Raw genomic sequence first — 14,258 nt, forward strand, 5'->3', positions numbered from 1 at the left:
AGAAACATCAGCCTTCCTTTTTTAAGAAGTACAGGTGCTCAAAATCCTTTTCTGTTTCTATTTATGCGCGGCCGCACACGTTAGGTTTACTAATCAGTAATCTTAATCGGAAATCCGAATAGGGTATATTACGCAAAGCTCAGCACAGATGGCATACTGGTACAACCAAGGCACGGTAAAGTAAGGTACACAAACATTGCCAAAGGAGGCAAAAAGCACCAATTTTCAATATTGTTGCAGATTTACGACCAAAAATACCTTCTCCGCAATCGTGGTGAGAGTTTGAAAGGGAAAATTAAGGATTTAGTGAATTATTGAATAGACTTTCAGAACACAAAGTGTTAAATACAAAACGAATTTGCTAAATGATTCAAGTCCATTGTAAAACACAACACAATGGTCATGAAAATAATAACACTATTTTTGGTTATATTCTGCATTATTTGGTCAACTGTGGTGATAAACTAATAAACTTGATTTTGACTGAAAGCCTTACCTGTATGAAATCCATATTTTCATAAGTCGTCAGGTGTAAAGTGTTCCGAGCATACGAATTTCCCAATAAGCAACACTGTTGTATATTTTCACTAACGAATACTTACATAAGGAAAAGATGAATAAAGTACTGTAAAATAATGGTTTCATCAACTTAGCAAAAGGCGGCAATGCTTTGTTTACCAACCATAGAGTGTTCCCTATTCGGTTTCCTGATTAGATTTCCGCGTTCAGAAACCTAATGTGTGTGCGGCCGCGCTAAACTAGTGAAACTGACATTGAATTTGACGTTTTTGAATTTGAAGTTCGGGAAAAATAAACTGACGAGCGGGAGTTTCACACATCTCTGTTTTGTTTTTATTTACCTACTGAAATAATAGGGATAAATATGAATTTTTAACAACCACCAAGAAAAGCACTATGGAAAATAATAAAAACTTAGATTCCGCTGTTATAACTAGACTAATTTCTCCATTTGTGGAACAGGCAACTTGTTTGGATTGGTTGGTCAATGCTTTTTTTTATTCATCATCATTTAATTCAAGAGAGAGGATCTTGTCAGTGAAGTTCCTTTCATTGCTCTCTCACCTATAATTGCTTCACTTCTTGATATGACATGATGCACGCTTTTTTACTATTTGCCTGATATAACTCTTGATCTTCCTGGGCCCTTTCTTGCTGTAATATATGTAAATAAAGCATCGTGTCGTATCATTATCTCACGTCTATTTATTTATATTATAGAAAATAGTTCACTATTCCCATGGGATCTATGCCTTGAGCCAAAACTCACTTTCAACTTATTATTTATCACATACAGTCTTAACAACAATAAGAACTGCCATTTTGTCTTACGCTTGAATAATTCTTGCTGAAATGTTTTTAAAAGCCTGTATAGTCTAGATAGATAAACCTGACCCTGTGGTAGTAATTACTTAGATTGGTGTTAGGTATATCTGCCCCACACTACTTTTTTGACAATAAAAGAAACATATCTTGACAATTATATAAAAATATTATAATATTTATGAATATTGTATACTTTACAGTTGCAAATTATACATAGCTCCAGAAACTGCTAGTTGTGGCCACACTGCCTGTCATGCTTGCTGGCGTAAGCGAAAATCTTGCTTATGTTGTGCAGCACCACTAGATCGAAGCTCACTGAAACTGAACGACCCTATCCAAGTCATCACTGAACATGTGCACAACATGTGTGATTTGTTTGAAGAAGTGTTTAACTTCAGAGGTAACTTCTGTTATTAACTTAATTTGAAATTTAATATTTAAAAAAAAACATAATTATATTAGTTACAAGTTAGTTAAATTTGTAATTCATATAATCCTATACTATATTACCTTTTTTGAGTACTGTAAGTGTTTATGATAGAAGATAATATTATAAAATAGCATAATTCTTATTAGATAATTATCAAGGTATGAGCTAACCCAACTGAATTGTTTGTACAATTAATCAAGTATTTATATTTAAATAGTGGCCCATCCTTGCTTCAATTGGGTAGACTACCCTTATCACTTATAAAAAATACTGAATATTCACATAAAATAAATAATACTTAATCATTAAAACTGTAACTAACATTAACATTTTATTAATGAAAGATAAAACAACCAAAAGAATTACTACCTATTTAAATCTTTATTAAATATCATAACATTTTACATTTCAGTTGATACCTTTTCAATTGGAGATGGATTTACACAAAGGCAATCACAGCCAGATCCTACAAATGAAGTTCAAAATTGGTTAGCAAGTTCACAAAACCACTTTTCTGCACCCATTAGTTCAGAATCTATGCAAGATGTTACAGCTGTAGAACATTTGACAAGCACAGTGCAAATACATAGTCATACAAAAAAGATTTTATCACCTCAAAAAGTTGTCCACAAACAAACTATGCAAGATGATTGGGAAAAAATTGAGCAACTTCCTGATACTGATGAATTAATTGTTAAACAAACTAAAGTTGTTGAAAACAACAATAAATATTCAACAGAAAATCCTCGTAGAAGTTCAAGAAAAAGGGAATTTAAAAATGATGAACATATTCCAATAGCTTTAGATACATCAAAGGACAAATGTAGTTCAAAGAACTCTAGCAGTGAAACTGAAAACAAAACTGTCAAAACCATGCAAAAGTGGAATAATGTGAAAAAAATGAGGAAAGAGTTCAGTAAATTAAACAAGAAAAATAGAAGTAAATTAAATGTGTCAATAGAAATGTGCAAGAAAAATAAGTTAAACCAAGCTAAAGCAAATAGTGCAGATGAGATTGCAGGTGTTGAACAAAATACAGGACAGTTAGTTGATATTGAAGATGACACCCCTTGTGATAACATTAAGGAAACACCACAGAACCATAAAGAGAACAGTGTTCCAGATCATACTAACATTCAAAATAGTAGTACTGATAAAAACATTGGAAAATCACAATTGAATGCACCCAAGAAAGATCCTCCTATAGAGATTCAAAATGAAGAAGTTGTCAAATCAAATAATACTGTTATTACAGAAGATATAAAGACAAAGAATGCTAAAATAATATGTGACCATGATTTATTTAATAATGAAAAAGAAAATCCATCAAAGATGCCTTTCTATAAAAAAGGTAACTTACATATTGAAACTAACACTGAAGTTAAAGATAATACTCAAACTGTAAATTATAATATTGATTGTAGCAATAGCAATAATGCTGAGGACATTGAGATAACCATTAAAATAGGCGACACAGTGGCAAATATATATTTTAAGAGGAAAAAAAAGGAATGTCGCAAATCTTGTAGCAATCAAGAAATTCAAACATCAATTGGCATTCATACTTTAGAACAGGAATCACATTGCAATAAACAAAATATAGAAAACAATGAAACAAATGCTAAAAATGGACAAAATACCACCAAAGCAGAATTTATCAAATTACCTGCACCTAATCTAAAAATAAATTACAATGAGTCAAGCAAATTAAACAAATCTGTATCTACTAAAAAGAATACCACATCTGCTGATACTGTTACAGCACAATTTGAAATCACTGACAGTGTCGAGAAAGAACTATCTAGTGTCATGGAATTGGAAGAACAAACACAATGCAATAAACAAAATTCTAAAATTATAGTTACGAAAAGTGCTGATACTAATGCCATAAGTTCTAAAAGCACACAGTCAAAAAACCACATTACTTCATGTACTACTCAACCCAAAAATGTCGAAAATGAGAACGTTGATTCAGCGCAAATTCCAAATTTTCTTATTGACCAAGACATATTTGACAGTGGTTCTGTACAAGAACAAAATGTTCATACTCTTCAAAATGTTAAGAATGCTCCTTCCGAAATTTTAATGCCCACAATGAAAACTGTTAAGGGGAAAAGTTTGAAGAAAGCTGAGAAACGAAACAGAGAAGCAAATGAAGACATTGAAATGACCAATAAAAAACAAAAGGTTCAACAGAATTCGCCTTTGATTAATGATATTGTTGAATTTGATAAATCATTACAAAAAGAATTTCCACAGGATAGTGAAGGCATCAACTATGATGCTATAATGGGACAAGTGTTTGCTAATATTGATGCTGATATTCATAATACTCCGAAAAGTACAGCAGATGTGAATGACTTGAGACCACCCTGTAAAACTGGTTTAGATCAACTAAAAACCGTAGTTCTTGTCCCTGAAAAAGCAGACATAATTCATATTGATGACTCTGGCAACGGTGATGCGATTGCTCCTGTAGAACATAGTGAGAATGTTTTTTCTGTAATAGAAAAAGAAAACAATAGCAATGAAATTGTTGAAGTTCAGGTGGAGTTATATTTTTTAATACTATATTTGTATACTTTTATATCTTGAGATGAAAAGTTTTGCTAATAACACTTACACATTATTAGGTAAATACTGAAAACTTAACAGCAAAATTTATTTATTGCTCATCATAACAGTCTTTACGCTGTTATTACATAAACCAGTTGCCGGCAGTTGAAAAATTTTGTTAAGAAAATTCAGAACAAAATCAATTCAGAATAATTTGAATTTAGGTATTAGGATTTATAACAATAAGTACTTATAACCAGTAATAATTAGTATATGTTATATATAGTATATTTGACAAATTTCAGAAATCTAAGGCTGCTGAAATAGAAAATTTGACACCTGAGATATTTATAGAAGAAGGAGACAAGCTCTGCACTCCACATGAGAATATTGATGACGATGATAAAAGCGTCGTAGAGGAGACACCACAAAAGTAATATATTTTATTTATATATAATATATTTGAAAGTATATCGCTATCAGTCGGCGCGTAAATAAATATTATGGGGCTTGACGATTTTGTTGTTTTGGTTCGACATTTCTTATCTCTGATTATTATTTGTACATTCACTCTCTTTCTCTCTCATCTTCGCGAGTTGTCGGTGTCCCGGTATTAGTGAGATTAGTCTAAAAATAAACATTGAAATCGTTAAATTTGGCTCTGGTTTTAAAACTGGCCACCTACGTGATACGCCTTCTTTGCCGTCAAGGCTGTGTCTGTACGCTTCGTATGATATCCACGGGAGAATATGAAGTTGTCTTATATTAGGACGGGACCATACAATCCGTATTCGTACATACATTTTTCAGTGATAAAAAACGCACTAGAAAAATCTAATCATAATTATTTTATATGTCGTTTTCAGAAGTGTTTCTTTCACAAAACCTAAAAATAGATCTGAGAATGCTCAACCAAACTTAAGTACAAACAAGCAGATAAATATGAATGAATTCCAATTGCAAAGTGTCGTGGACGTGTCCGACTCCGAGACCTCAAGTAAAGTCGGTAAAGAAGTCACTGTCATCGATATCGGCAGGAAAACGACAGAAACACCGCTCACAATCAACAGATTTGTCGATGAAATCAAGCACAAATCTACTCCTGTAGCGAGAAAGTCGCTGAATTTCGACCACGACGATGTCGATCCTGAGCAAACACTATGTCCAACTACGGAGCCAGCTAAAACGACACAAGAGAGAGAGTTTATGTCGAAAGCGTTTGAGAATACTCCTATATCGCCGGTGAGGAAGCCTCTAGCAGCGAGGAATATGAAGGTTGACGAGAAGAGGAACTACTGTCTCGCGGGCTCGTGTCTGTCGTCGATGGAGCTGATGAAGGTGAAAGTGCTGTGTCGGCAGAACAACTGGAAGTATGTGGACAAGTACACCACTGAGTTGACTCATTTGGTTGTCGGTGTCGATGACGAGAATAAATCACAAAGGTTGGTGCCAAAGTCACTTTATTCATACACTTGCTGTTATCCGCAGCTCCTCCTACGGAGGCGTGTGTATGTCCTTGGGTCATTAACTATTTCAAATTTCAGCATAATCGAACATGCGGTTTAATCGTAAAAGCATGACAGAAATGGAAATGAATTTACAGAAAAATATCTAAAATTCTAATACTCATAAAGACTGTTGTAACGTGACTGTCATTTTGAACGGATAAAAAAAAGGATATATTAATTTTGTTTTGTTTTTGTGTTTGCTACTTGATTGCGCGTTGACAGCGACACTGATTTGAAAAATTCTTTTTATTTAATTCATTAGTAATGTCATAATTTAAGTCACATTTCGGATAAGTATACCCGTACATATCTATATTTTTGATAATTTATTACAGGTCCGTCAAGTATATGTGCGCCCTGGCAGCTTCCAAGTGGATAGTCTCATTTCAATGGATAGATGCCTGCCTTAGCACAAACAAAATCATCAATGAAGTAAGTCACCAGAAAAAGTAATGGTCTTTTTAAGAGGAGAATATAGTTCGCACTAGTCCATATAGAAAGAGTAAACGTGTTTCGAGAAAAAGATTCATGAAAAAAATATTGAAAAAAAATCTTCTTTTTTCCGATTTTCAAGTCTATAAAATTATGATAATGATCCTAAATACATATATTTTACCTAGACTATACATATCTCTACATAGTATGAAACAAAGTCGCTTGCCGCTGCCTGTCTCAATGTATGCTTAGATCTTTGTAACTACGCAACGGATTTTGATGCGGGTTTTTGAAATAGTGTGATTTCTGAGGTGTATAATTTATTATGGTTTAGCGACGCCGACACTGGCCGCTAGTTTAGTACAATTCAGTGACGTAGTCAACTACCGTGCTGTAGGAGTAGAGGTGACGTAGTCAACTACCGTGCTGTAGGAGTAGAGGTGACGTAGTCAACTACCGTGCTGTAGGAGTAGAGGTGACGTAGTCAACTACCGTGCTATAGGAGTAGAGGTGAGGCATAAATATTAGATATATTAGGCATGCGGATTAGGCATTTTTTTATTCGAATCCGTACCTAATCTTTTCGGTTTGGATTACGTTGCTTTCCTAAGCATTCGATTTTCACCCTTATTCGTATAGCAATAAAATTCATTGCAACTATTAAATACGTTGGATCAGTTGATCGAATATTTTTGTTCGTTACACATAATTTGTCGAGTGAGTCTTAAAATTTAGAAACTAAGATTGCAAATGCGATGCAGACTAGGAACGGTGGACTAGGTGACGAATATTTTTGTAAGTGGCATACAATTTAAAGTCTTAAAACTTTGTGTATATGATTCAAAATGCGTTACAACTTACGAAAAATATTATATAGGAACGGGGAACGAACGATGAAAGCGACTAGTAGCTGGGTATTCGGATTAGGTATTTTTAGGGATTAGTATTAGTAGGAACAGGTACGGGCTTTACCTAATCCAACCCACCTGTATGTAGGAGTTGTTCGAGGCGCTGGACGGCACGGGCGAGCCGGGCCCGCGGCGCTCGCGCTCGGCGCGCTGCAAGCTGTTCCAGGGCATCAGCTTCTACTGTCTGCCGCCCTTCAGCGTGCTGCAGCTCGACACTTTAAAGGTATACCACTAACATTATGTTTGTATGTTTGTGATCTCTTCGCGGTCGAGCCGCTGGGGCGATTTTTATGAAATTTAGCATTGTGATAGCTGATCTGATACCTTGGGTTTACGTATAGGGTATGCGATTCCCATAGGATTCGATCAAAGTCTGCGTGTGTCTGTGTAGTTGGCGTTACTGTGCATAAAAACCGTATTTTTTAAAATAATTATGCGAGTAACACCGCGGATTGCAGCTAGTAAATATATTAAATATATATGGACATATCACTCAGATTGAATTAAACTTAAAGTAAGTTCGAGTCTTGGGATATTACCTGTCGACCGACACTATTACGATCCTACACGGGCCAGGGATTAACTAAACAATAAAGAAAATAGACCAGTTAGAAAGGAGATGAACATCCATGGTACAGATCAATCTGAAAAATATATTATTTCTATTGTAGCGCTACGGCATGATATAATGCCCACAGAAACTAGAATAAATCAAAATGCCTGCCTATGCCTGCTTAGTAGTAATTTTTTTGTTTTCAATATTTAAGCTTAATTCTATTGTTTGCACTTACATAGTATAACGCAATACAATTATTATTTTACAAAGGGTCGGAATATAGGACGTGTAGCAACGTATACACACAGCTACAATGAAAGGCGCACAGACGTCACGAAAAGGGGCGGGGCTTATTCTGTATTCCGTTCGAAAAGGGGCGGAGCCATCTGGGAACCGCTTCCCCGATCACCTGCCTTAAGATTTTTTCTCTGTCACGAAAATAGAGTAGTATTTTTTCCGTTAAGATATTTGTTTATGACAGGGCCATGTAAAGTTACATATTAGTATAAAATAATACCAATTTCAGAATATGTTGGAAGCAGCAGGCGGGAGAGTAGTGAATGACGTGCGGAGCGTGCGTGCGGAACGTGAGCCCGCGCTGCTGCTGGCCGAGCCCGAGGACACGCAGGAGAACAAATTTATATGTAAGTCTCTTTCTCTTACTCTCTCTCTCTCATTGTGCGGGTCGTGCGCCCGCACTTCTGCTAGTTGAACCCGAGAACAAGCTTGAAAACAAATTTATATGTACGTCTCTCTCTCTCTCACTCACTCTCTCTTGGTGCGGGTCGTGCCTCATCCTAGATGGGATGATTCAACTAGTTGTGTACCAGTTCTACGAGGAAATTTGTTTTAACCAAAATGATCTGTCAACAAATGACTTGCAAGATAATAAGCCAGTAGAATGCAAATATTGTTGTAAATTCATCATAAGATAAAATAAATGACTTGTTTTTTATTACATTTTCGATTCGCGAAATTGCTCACGTGTCAGTATCTATAGTTTATCTTTTTTTTTTGTCAGTATCTATATTTTTAGCATTTTAGATAACTGCGAATTAACCTACGGTAATACAGTATAGTAGACTTTGCCGCGGCTTCGCTTGCGTGTATTTCCCACGGGAACAATACTTTTTACCGATCCCATAACACAAGTCTCGAACTTACTTTTGACGACCTCGGTGGCGCTGTGGTAAAGTTCTTGCCACTGAACCGAGAGGTCCCGGATTCGATCCCCGGTCTGGTCATGATGGAAAATGATTAAAGCGATTTTAAAGATTTTACATTAGTGTTAAAACATGGAGATAAGTTTAACGTGTCTGTGTATCTGTATGTCTATGCCACGGACAGACGGCATCGTAACGGTCAAAACTATTAGTAATGTAAACGTAATTTATTTTTAAGTTTCCAACTGTATGGACGATGAAGATGTCATCTTTAGTACCTACGAGTATAGCGACTATAGTTTATTATGAAATTGACGAATACTTATCCTAACTAATATTATAAATGCTAAAGTAAGCTCTACCTACTCAACCAATCATCTTGAAATTTTGCATAGGTACATGTAGTTTGAGTATGGAGAAGGACATAGTGTAAGTACACTTCATCCCAGAAATTCATCCCTGATCCTGTGAGAAATTTACGCGAGCAAAGGCCGCGGGCAAAAGCTAGTTCGACGATAATCATCAACCTGAAAAGTGGTCACTATTACTGCCTAAAAGTAAAGAAAACACGTGAGACTGCAATGAAGTAAACAAATTAAGTAAGTAGGTAATGATTAATATTTTAGCACTGATTAAAATAATGAGTTGATTGGGCAAATTCCACACCCCACGACATGGAACACGTGAGGATACAATCCAACGGATACCACTGCCGAGGAAAACCCCTGTTTGTTTATTATATACGTAAAGTGGCATTAGCACTATATTCTATTTGATTTTCAAACAACGCAGAAGTCAAAAGTTAAAGTTAAATGTATTCAAAAATTAGAATTTCACAGGCATTTTTTTACACGTCACATTTTGTATTATAATAATTTGAACGAAAACACGACCGGCAAGCTTTGCAAAACTTTTATTGAAATTTCCAAATTTACCCCTCGAATCACAAAAAAGTTAAAACATACTTTAAACTAAAATATGTATTGTCTCTTTCTGTCAATTTCATGTATTATAAAGTGCTATAATGACAAAACATTTTTTCGTAAATGTTGGGCAAGGACGGGGGATCGTTTATATGAGCCTCTAAGCACGCCCATGTCGGAAGTTGTCTTGTTAACTTCTACTCTCTGTATTCTATTTTCTAGGTAAGACTGAAGAACACAAAAGTCAAAAGCTTTCGATAGGTCACAAATAACTACGACATCTTGCCCAGATTCCTAAGCGTCATTAATTATTTCAACTCCAAGTAGCTGTTGCATCAGTTGTGGAACAATATTTGTTATTACCGGTTGAATCCCAACTTCCCAACTATTATTATACTCGTAAATGGGAAAGTAAGTTTGTTTGTTACCTCATCACGCATTATCTACTGGACCGATTGTTATGAAATTTAGTACACGGGTAGAAAATAACTTGGATTAACACATAGGGTACTTTTTATCCTGAATTTCCCACAGAAGCGAAGCCCCGGGGCGCAGCTAGTAAATTATACATCGATAAAGCTTACTTTGACAAAGAAATACATTGTCATGTCTTTATACCTTACGGGGTTGACAGAGTCATGAGTTGCGAACCTAACAGGTTCGCCCTCGGATTTAATCTCAATTCCACCAATACGCCAACCACACAGAAAAACGTGGCCTTACTTTAAATCTAATAAATAACATAACTGTTAAATTGAAATCACAATCTTATTCTGAATCATCGTGTATGGGATTATTTTTTTTACTTATTATCATGAGCTCCTCCGGACTTTGGACGGCTCGTTAAACCTTTGGCTCCGGATGTATTCGAAATAAAAAAATTGCATTAGGCCCGCGTGTAGCCATGTTATCGTATTAAAAAGATACTTAAAAACGGTACGGTTTGTACGGTTTTCATCAATAAATAGATGTGATTCCTGAGGAAGATTAAGGTGTATAATTATGGTTTTACCCGAGCGAAGCCGAGACGCCAGTTATAAAACTGGCTCGGATTTATATAAATAAATCCGAGTCCCGAGACTCAACTGCAAAGGCTATTCGTTGATTGACTTTTGAATTGAAACATCTTGGACATTTATGTATCTTAGATCCCAGCTGAAAGAGAAAGTAGAAAGCAATTCTTGGAATAAACTAAATTGAAAGTAAATTATTTACCTACTTTAAATGGGTTACTGGCAAATACTTCATTGCTTATAGTAGTCTGACAGTTAAGTTAAGGACGCGGAAGACCATGTGAAGTGGAGAAGAAAAGAAAAACATTATTAGGAAAACCTTAGGCTTTAACGTTCTATGGCGACGGAAGTAACCGGGAATACGCTCGGATCATCAGAGAGAGAGGTTATATAATAATTTACTTATAATCATTTATTGTAGAGCGTATTGCAGATTGCTGCAATAAGTACTTACGCTAGACTAGCGACCCGGACTGACTTCGCACGAAGTTTATAAACTTTCGAGAATAAATTGTCTATAAACAGCGAAAACTACATCCGTTGCGTGATTTAAAAGAAGAAAGCTTAGAAACAGACACGAATGGCGACTTTGTTTTATATTAAATATAATATTTTTTTGTGTAGATATGGCGGTTGAGCTGAGCGTGGTGCCAGTGAACTACGAGTGGGTGCTGAACTGTCTGGGCGGGTACACCCTCAGCTCCGTGATGGAGCTGCTGCTGTGCCCGGCCGCGCTGCTGCCCGCCGCTGTCGCCTCCTGGCCGCCGCACCTCGTCTCGCAGGACGACTGACATACTGGCTCCACACATCTGGCATGAAGTTGAAAAGCGAATCCTTTGCGCACGCTCAATGGCTAAGAAAGAAACTAGTAAATCACTCTGACATGAGAGAGAGAGAGATAGATATTTGGCATGAACTTCTGTAAAATACTTATTCTACCGCTGCAACTCCTTCACCGGGCCTCATATCCTTGTTCTGACAACTTGTGTATCTAGTTTGATTCCACTACATTCATTCACAATTATGTCTCGATAGTAATGCTTACACAGTTCAGATAATTAGGGAAAAAGCATGGTTTAATGCGTGTTTACGCATCAAACCATGCCTTTTCCCTTTCGGCATGACACTAATCCCACCCACTATTAAATAACTTTTTTTATATATTGACTCAATACTATGATAGATATATAAGACACATGATGTTATCGTACCTGTCCAAAAAAGCAATTCAAGGAATGCGGTGGTTTCGTATATCGTTATAGTAATCTATTTTTTAGTCTGTATTGTATACTATTAAAAATCCCTATGTGCCTTTGTAGTCCGAATACTATTCCATTATTTAGTATGTAATTATCTAGTAGTACGTCAACATATTATGGTATTGATTGTTATAATGATGTTATAATATACTGATTTTGGTATTCATGTAATATTTGTTTAATTTATAAATATAATTCTAAAAACTGCTTCTTTAATAAATATACTATCTCATGCTTCATTTTTACAAAATTTTCAGTCACGGCGATATGTTGCGCTTGCGACGTGGTATCGAAAGAAATTTCGTTAAGGAAACGAAACGCGCGGCATTCTTACTCTATTATTATTTCATCATCGCCAAAATTATTTTTGTAACACAATTTTTTTAAACTGTTTTACCTTCACAGGCACTTTTTCACGTCATATACTAAATTAAATATTATTTCCCAAAGCTACAAACTACTAGTATTTCGGAACTTGTGCACAGAAGTGTCATGATCCCATATTTCTAAATCGGACAGCCAAGTGAGAATGACCATGACGTTTTATTATATTATGTAATAAACGGTCAATAAACTTGTCCCATATCGTCAACACGTCAGCTCAACCAACGAGAACATAAAAATACTTATGTATATCTATCTTGTAGATATAGAGACTGCTTAGTTTTTGTTGATAAATATTAATAAGTTTATTATTATTTTGTCGAAAGTCCGAATATAATCGTTTAGTATTTAGAAGATAATTTTAACACCATTTAATTATTGTTAATGTCCACACACCACAGTCTATAAAAAAAAAATGACGCAATGAAGAAAACAACATTGGTTTATGACGTTATTGGCGTTTAAACGCTAATTCGTCACATTAATTCGGTGCCATATCTATACTATAGAGGTAAGCTTTTGCGAGTTTGTATGTTTAAGGCTAATAATCTCCGAAACTACCGAGATTTCAAAAATTCTTTCACCTTTAGGCAGGTACATTGTCCAAGGCTATATTTTATCTCAAAATTCCCACGGGAGCGAAGCCCCGGGCCACATTTATCTAGTCTACTAACTAGAAAGAACATGAGGGAAAATCTGTCTATCGATATTATAATAATATTTTATTTTTATACAAATTACCTACCGTACCTAACTACATATTTCCAATTAAATGAAATGGTCAGTTCCGTTACGTAGGTCTGTCTGTACACAACGCGTGAATAGTCACGTATACACTAGATTTATTGGTATTAGTAATTAGCTGCTACGGTTTCGCTTAACTATAATTGATATTATGTAAGTTCATTAAAATCACTGATTAAAATTTGTAAGTTGTTAACTAAATAGTACTAGTTAGTAATGCCGATAGTCTTTCGATAGTGATGCAATAGTCAAGTATCGATAACATAAAATCTGCAGCACTAATTACGACAGGCAATATCTGGGCGAACGGTAGTGCCCTCACCAAGTCGTGCGCAAAGCAAAGGCTGCCGTAAACACATGGATAGATTAGTAAACTACAAGCGTACCATACAACATAACACTAGAACCTCAAAATATTAAACTCATATTGGAGGTTATATAGAAGGTATCCAAAAGCAAAGTTTAAGGGAAAATTATCAAATCTGGGTCGAACATCGAAGATCTCAATATCTGGTGATTATCTGTTCAATGAGAAACCATATATAATAAGAAACCATAATAGCCCAGCCAAGTTACAACAAGCCTACTGTCTTTTCCAAATTTATTCAGCGTGGTGGGACGCTTCTTGTAATCTACAAAACAATGAAGGTCTGACGAGGAACCCTAAGAGCTCGGCTAAACCATGGGAGAAATGGGAATACGTTATTCAGCGTGCTGGGCCTCTTTTATTGAGTACATATTATATGTAGAAGAAACTGAAATCAGTGGGTGAAGTGCGGCTTTGCATTTCACTTTTCACCATCGAATCGATTCGCAGTGAGACGTAGCGAACCAATCACATTGTGCCATTGTGACGCAACGACAACCACACTGCAATGGGATTGGTTCGCTGAAAAGTGAAATTTTCATCATCGAATCGATTCGAAGTGCAAACCCGCACTAACCCCTCGGATGATTTTTCACAATGTACTGGAAACATCAAAGAGCTTGGTGAGAAATCGTAAGAGTCCAATCAAGCTATTGGAGATATCGACA

The 14,258-nt window shown here is 35.7% G+C and overlaps 1 protein-coding gene across 1 annotated transcript; it reads left to right on the forward strand.

Annotated features, from left to right (window-relative positions):
* The first annotated feature begins 790 nt into the window (after window positions 1-790).
* On the forward strand, window positions 791-12,266 carry LOC128676639 (breast cancer type 1 susceptibility protein homolog). The gene is made up of 9 exons (XM_053756836.2): window positions 791-998; window positions 1,545-1,744; window positions 2,187-4,321; window positions 4,636-4,763; window positions 5,197-5,772; window positions 6,174-6,270; window positions 7,270-7,404; window positions 8,264-8,381; window positions 11,461-12,266. The coding sequence occupies exons 1-9, from the start codon at window positions 916-918 to the stop codon at window positions 11,625-11,627; spliced, it is 3,639 nt and encodes a 1,212-aa protein (XP_053612811.1). The 5' UTR covers window positions 791-915; the 3' UTR covers window positions 11,628-12,266.
* Window positions 12,267-14,258: the final 1,992 nt, after the last annotated feature.

The sequence above is a fragment of the Plodia interpunctella genome, chromosome 16, assembly GCF_027563975.2.
Source record: "Plodia interpunctella isolate USDA-ARS_2022_Savannah chromosome 16, ilPloInte3.2, whole genome shotgun sequence".
In the NCBI taxonomy this organism is placed as follows: Eukaryota; Metazoa; Arthropoda; class Insecta; order Lepidoptera; family Pyralidae; genus Plodia; species Plodia interpunctella.

Excerpts from the sequence above, each read along its gene's own strand:
- LOC128676639 (XM_053756836.2), top strand. The coding sequence starts at position 916 with ATGGAAAATAATAAAAACTTAGATTCCGCTGTTATAACTAGACTAATT. Across the intron at positions 4,322-4,635 it reads ATGAAATTGTTGAAGTTCAG|AAATCTAAGGCTGCTGAAAT; the intron begins GTGGAGTTATAT and ends GACAAATTTCAG. Across the intron at positions 5,773-6,173 it reads GACGAGAATAAATCACAAAG|GTCCGTCAAGTATATGTGCG; the intron begins GTTGGTGCCAAA and ends AATTTATTACAG.